This window comes from Malaclemys terrapin, chromosome 13 (assembly GCF_027887155.1).
Source record: "Malaclemys terrapin pileata isolate rMalTer1 chromosome 13, rMalTer1.hap1, whole genome shotgun sequence".
Taxonomy (NCBI): domain Eukaryota; kingdom Metazoa; phylum Chordata; order Testudines; family Emydidae; genus Malaclemys; species Malaclemys terrapin.
The window spans coordinates 36,245,959-36,252,360 of record NC_071517.1 but is presented as its reverse complement, the minus strand read 5'-3'; the positions used below and the strand labels follow the sequence as shown (position 1 = coordinate 36,252,360).

The window sequence follows — 6,402 nt, the reverse complement described above, 5'->3', positions numbered from 1 at the left end:
CTAATTGAGAATCCTGAATTTCCACAATATATTCCTTAGAGCTGTTTTCACCTCCTTGTTTTTCAGGCTGTAGACAATGGGGTTTAACAAGGGGGTCAAGATGCTGTACTGGATGGATAACATTTCATCCAGAACCACAGAGGAGACTGAACTGGGTTTTGTGTACTGGAGAAAACCTGTCACGTACAACAAGCCAACCACAATCAGGTGGGAGCTGCAGGTGGAGAAGGCTTTACGTCTGCCCTCCGCAGAGCGTATCCTCAGGATGGTGGAGATGATGTGAATGTAGGAGATTAGGGTGAGGAGCAAGGAGCTCAAACCAAATACCAAAGCAGAAATAAGTAGCACCACTTGATTGGTGAGGATGTCAGTGCAGGACAGTTGTAACAGAGGAGGGAGCTCACAGCTGAAATGGCTGATATGATTGGGCCCACAGAAATGTAACTTGAGGGCAAAAATTGTATTAAGAAGGGCATAGAAGAAGCCCATGATCCATGCACCACTAACCAGCTGAACACAGATGCCTTTCCTCATTGTCTCCACGTAACGCAATGGGTCACAGATAGCAGCATAGCGGTCATAAGCCATGGCTGAGAGAATGAAAGCTTCAGCACCACCCGAGAGGATAAAAAGGAAGATCTGGGCAATGCAGCCATTAACAGAAATAGTTTTGTGCTCTGCTAGGAAGTTCATCAGCATATTAGGCACCGTGACTGAGGAATAGCAGATATCAACAAAGGATAAATGGAAGAGGAAGAAGTACATAGGGGTGTGAAGGTGAGAATCAGCTCTTATCACCACCATGATCACTATATTACCACCCAGAGTGATTAGGTAAATAACTAAAAACACCAGGAAGTGAAAAATCTGCATCTGTGGGTCACTGGAAAGTCCCAGGAGGATAAATTCGGTCACCGTGCTTAGATTTTTCATTGTCATTTCTTCAGGAAATCTGTGACCTGGAAGACAAGAAAAAAATGAAATTAACACTTATCGTAAAAATAAATGGAAAGAGTATGTGGAGATCATCTGTTCCATTAGATGAACGTAAAGAGAGTCCTATTTAATTCTGTAAAAGGTGTAGACTGAATTTAGAGAAAGAGAGATGCCAGATGGCATTTGTGTGTTTTAAATAGACAAAATAGGCTGAATACGCAAAAGGACTTAGGCGTCTAAAGTGACAGGTGCCAAAGTTCCAGAATCAGGTCCTACTGGTATTCACAAATACCCTGCTCAGCTCTCACTAAGGGATAATATGATGTAGGGCTCCTTCAGTCTCTCCTCTTGAAGCTGTTCCTCTATGGATAAATCATAAAAGAGGCAGTGCAGGGTTACTGTATACTTGGTCTTCTGCATCCAGGGTGAGTATTCTAGCCACCAGGCTATAGAGGAATTTATTCTCTCTCTCTCTCTCTCTCTCCAATCTGGCCTTATGACTTCAATAGAGCTACAGCTGTGTTACACCAGCATGGGAACTGCCAGATTGGCTGCAATCAAACTATGGCCAATTTACAATAGCTGGACATCTCGCCAAATCTATATAAATAATCTCCTTCTCCATTACAGTCTGACAGTTATTCTAAACTATTATGTTGAAAACACTATTTAATATCTGTAGTATATAATTGGATTCTTGTCTATTAAAATCATTAGGATTTTTCAAAAAGAATAATAATCATAGAACAGGGTCTAGTCCAGTCCCCTGCACTCATGACAGGAATAAGTATTATGTAGACCATCCCTGACAGTGGTTTGTCCAATTTGTGTTTAAAAATCTCCAATGATGGTGATTCCACAACATTCCTAGGCAATTTATTCCAGTGCTGAACCACTCTGACATTTTAGGACTTTTTTCCCATTTCTTAACCACTCTGATAGTTAGGAAGTTTTTCCTAATGTCCAACCTAAACCACCCTTGCTGCAATGTAAACCCATTGCTTCTTGTCCTATCCTCAGAGGTTAAGAAGAACAATTTTTCTCCATGCTCCTCATAATAACCTTTTATGTACTTGAAAACTGTTATCATGTCCCCTCTCAGTCATCTCTTCTCCAGACTAAACAAACCCATTTTTTTCAATCTTCCCTCATAGGTCATGTTTTCTAGACCTTTAATCATTTTTGTTGCTCCTCTCTGGACTTTCTCCAATTTGTCTACATCTTTCCTGAAATGTGGCGCCCAGAACTGGACACAATGCTCCAGTTGAGGCCTAATCAGCGCACTGTAGAGCAGAAGAATTACTTCTCGTGTGTTGCTTACAACACTCCTTCTAATACATCACAGAATGATGCTTTTTTTGCAACAGCATTACACTGTTGACTCATATTTAGCTCGTGGTCCACTATGACCCCAGATCCCTTTCCGCAGTTCTCCTTCCTAGGCAGTCCTTTCCCTTTCTGTATATGTGCAACTGATTGTTCCTTCCTAAGTGGAGTACTTTGCATTTTTCCTTTTTGAATTTTATTCTATTTACTTCAGACCATTTCTCCAGTTTGTCCCGATCACTTTGACTTATAATCCTATCCTCCAATGCACTTGCAACCGCTCCCAGCTTGGTATCATCCGCAAACTTTATAAGTGTATTCTCTGTGCCATTATCTAATCATTGATGAAGATATTGAACAGAACCAGACCAAGAACCAATCCCTGTGGGACCCCACTAGTTATGCCCTTCCAACCTGACTGTGAAACACTGATAACTAAACTCTGGGAACTGTTTTCCAATCAGCTATGCACCCATCTTATAGTAGCTGCATCTAGGTTGTATTTCTCTAGTTTCTTTATGAGAAGGTAATGCGAGTCAGTATCAAGAAGAAATGAATGTGACCAGAAAACATTATCTCGACACAGTGACATAATTTTGAAAAGAGGGGCCTGATAGAAAATTAATTGAACTTTTCCTCCTAAGTCACTTAAACTCCGACTCAGTGGGATTTTTGACTCAGCTTTCTGCACATCTGAATATCAGCCTGTATATACAGTAGAGAACTTATCTTGCCCTCCTGGAAGTGAATGGCTAATTTGACCTCAGTTATTAATGGAAAAGGGAATGAAATTAATGTTCTGTCCAATGACAAAATTACGTTTGTCCCCATACGACCCTAGATAGAAATTAAAGCTTTCCTCCATTATCAGCTCATGAGACAAATGCCTAAGAAAAGAGATGGACCTTTAATTGAATCTGAATGCCAACACAGGCAGATTCTGTGCACAGGAAAATTTAATTCCAAGTGTATTTCCCAGAGAATGCTCCCTCCCACACACACAATCAATACAAACTACTGCACCAACTGATCTCAGCTATCTCAGTGCTGCCTTGAGAAAGAGAGAGAAAGAGAGAGCTGGGTGATTGAAGAAAATCAGTTTTGCCAGCCATGGCCCCTGTGCCGTAGCTAAGTCTGTGTGAGCAGACTGCTGCAGCCAGGAAGACGTCAATGGGACTATGCAGAGACCCACCCCTAGATAAGAGGGGCAGAATCTGGCCCTTTGAAATGAAAAGGAAACAAAAAATAAAAAGGAATAAAAATATGAATCAACTCACCTGCCTTTTAAGTGCAGATCATAAATATGCTGAGAACATTCTGACCTATGATTTTCTCTTTTCTTCGTCTATCTACCTCCTTATTGCTTTGTCTATCTAATCTGTCTGTCTCTGGAATACAGCATCCAAGGAGATCCAATATTCTTTATCCAGAGCAGTGAAATCAAAGTGAAGCAAAGCGATTTTCTTTAGCTGACTCCAAGACTAGGTGCTGATTCTTGAGAGTTGTTTAAATGTTGTCTTGTTCCCCCTGGGACTCTCTGTAATAAGCTCCCAGTGACATTGTGCTGGGTCAGCCCTTAAGCAATGGTATATGGTACCTAAGAATGAGAACACTGAGGGTTATCATAGGATCCAAGTGATTTAAGTACCCAATCTCATTGATGGTCAATTAAAAAGGCATGTATTTAGGCTCAGAATCTCAAAGTAGATGAAGGACTTAGATGTGTAAACAGCAGCACATTTCCTCTCCCTAAGACTCCTTTGAAGGTCCTAGTCTTAATGTATAATTACAACAAGAGTGCAGCAGAGGAGAAAGAATGGGGAATGACCAGATATCCTTAAAAAATCACCAATACCTGGATACACAGGTTAAGGGATGAGAAAGGATCAAATCGACTGTATAAGATGGCAGGAATGAACAGGAGATGAGACAAAGAAGGAGCTTTTCTGAATACATCTGGGTAAAATGTTTCAGACAAGTCGTTTATTTACTGAAAAATGCAGTTTGGTTGACCCAATACTATTTGTGAATTAGAAAAATAAAAGTGAAATTGTTTCATCCAGGGTCAAACAAACAAACAAAAAAAACAACTACGTTCTCAAAGCAACACAGGGCACCTTAGTGCCTCCCCAGTACCTTTAACCTAGTGGTTAGGGAACTCACCGGGGTCATGGGAGATCCTCATGCAATTCCTTCTCAGTCTGATGTAGAGAAGAGATTTGAAGTTAGGTCTCCTATCTCTCAGGAAAGTGCTTTAATCTCTGTGCCATAGGCCTTGCTGGAAACCTAAGCCTAAGTAACTGTATTAACCAAATGCTTTGAACCAGAATAGGCCTGTCTTTGACAGAATAGCAATGCACCAGGTAAGCCCATTCCTGACCAGGGAGGATGGTACATAACACACAGCTCTCTCGAGTAACAACGTAGACACATTCCTAAGAGATGGTACAAGAACACACTTACCCTTCATATAGATAAGGAGGGGATGACAGAATAATGGGTGAGGATGTTTTGTTCTAACTAGCAGGTCCGGGTATAAGGGTTGTAACTAACAACATCCGGAGTGTAATATGGCACTTGTTTGTATCAATGTATAAAAGGAGAAGTCCTCTGAGGGGCATCTTTGTATCGGCCCAAGGGACAGGACCCTGGTGTCCTATTTTGTTACAGAAATACATGTGTTAGTGTCCCTGTGACACCTTGGACAGGGCGCTTGTACCATGCTGTGCTGACAATAAATCTGGCTGAGGTCCTTCGCCACAAAAAGAAGCCTGTGGTTGTTCTTTATGAATAACATAGAGTTCTGCTGAATCGGTAAGCTGCATTCTGTGTTCGTGCAGCTGACAGCAGAGATCCAAGAAGAGCAGAACTGAGCAGCTTTAAGAACTCTCCACAGCACTAACAACTCAATCTATAAGGTATTTTGTGGCAGGGCTTTCTCAGGCCTGGTCTACACTACGAGTTCAGGTCGACTTTAGCAGCGTTAAATCGTATTAAGCCTGGACACGTCCACGCGACAAAGCCCTTTTTTCGATTTAAAGGGCCCTTTAAACCGGTTTCTTTACTCCACCTCCGACGAGGGGATTAGCGATAAAATCGGCCTTTGCGGGTAGGATTTGGGGTAGTGTAGATGGAATTCGACGTTATTGTCCTCCGAGAGCTATCCCACAGTGCTTCATTGTGACCGCTCTGGACAGTGCTCTCAACTCAGATGCACTGACCAGGTAGACAGGAAAAGCCCCGCGAACTTTTGAATTTCATTTCCTGTTTGCCCAGCATGGAGAGCACAGGTGACCACGCAGAGCTCATAAGCAAAAGTAACCATGATGGAGTCCCAGGATCGCAAAAGAGCTCTGTTGGGAGCCAGGGTGGCTGCCCTCTGAACCTGAGGGTAAAGTGCCTTTCTGTCAGCCTGAGTGGGCGGGGCCAGCTCCAGCTTGCTCCACCCCCCGGAAGGGGAGGGGTGGAACAGGAAGTATAAAGGGCGGGGCCCTTAGCTCAGTTAGGGCAGCACCAGGGAGGGAGGCAGACGCAGACAACGGGCTGCTCCCTTCAGAGCCTGCTGCCACACCAGGGGAGGCCCTGGACCCGTGGAAACCTCACCTGGAGGACGGACTGGGGCTGCCCGGACTGCCAGCAGCCGAGTACCCAGAGTAGCTGGAGGAGCCTGAGCCTGAGGGGGAGCTGGAGCTGCCAACAGCAGACTACCCCGACGCACTCATGGGACCAGAGGGATTCGGGCGAGCAATTGGGTAGGAAGTAGCCCAGGGACAGAGCTGCCCCGTGGTGAGTCTGTATTGCGGAAGGGCCCCGCTGATCCAGTGGCGGGACCCTCGTCCTGCTACTGTCAGGGCCCTGGGCTAGAACGCAGTGGTGTAGGGTGGGCCTGCGTTCCCCTACCCGGCCGAGCGAGCTACTGACTCTTGCCGGCGCTCCCCTGCCTGAGGGGCACGCTACTGACCTTTGCCGGCGCTCCCCTGCCTGAGGGGCGCACTACTGACCTTTGCCGGTGCTCCCCTGCCTGAGGGGCGCACTACTGACCCTTGCCGGCGCTCCCCTGTCTGAGGGGCGCGCTACAGACCCTGGCTGGTGGCCACCCCACCGCTAATTCCCCGCTGACGGAGGCGTGACCCAGGCCGG

The 6,402-nt window shown here is 45.0% G+C and overlaps 1 protein-coding gene across 1 annotated transcript; it reads right to left on the bottom strand.

The window, feature by feature from the left end:
- LOC128848106 (olfactory receptor 1009-like) lies at positions 1-939 on the bottom strand. Its single transcript, XM_054047889.1, has one exon. It carries the CDS (start codon positions 937-939, stop codon positions 1-3), a length of 939 nt encoding a protein of 312 aa, XP_053903864.1.
- Between the last annotated feature and the right edge of the window lie 5,463 nt (positions 940-6,402).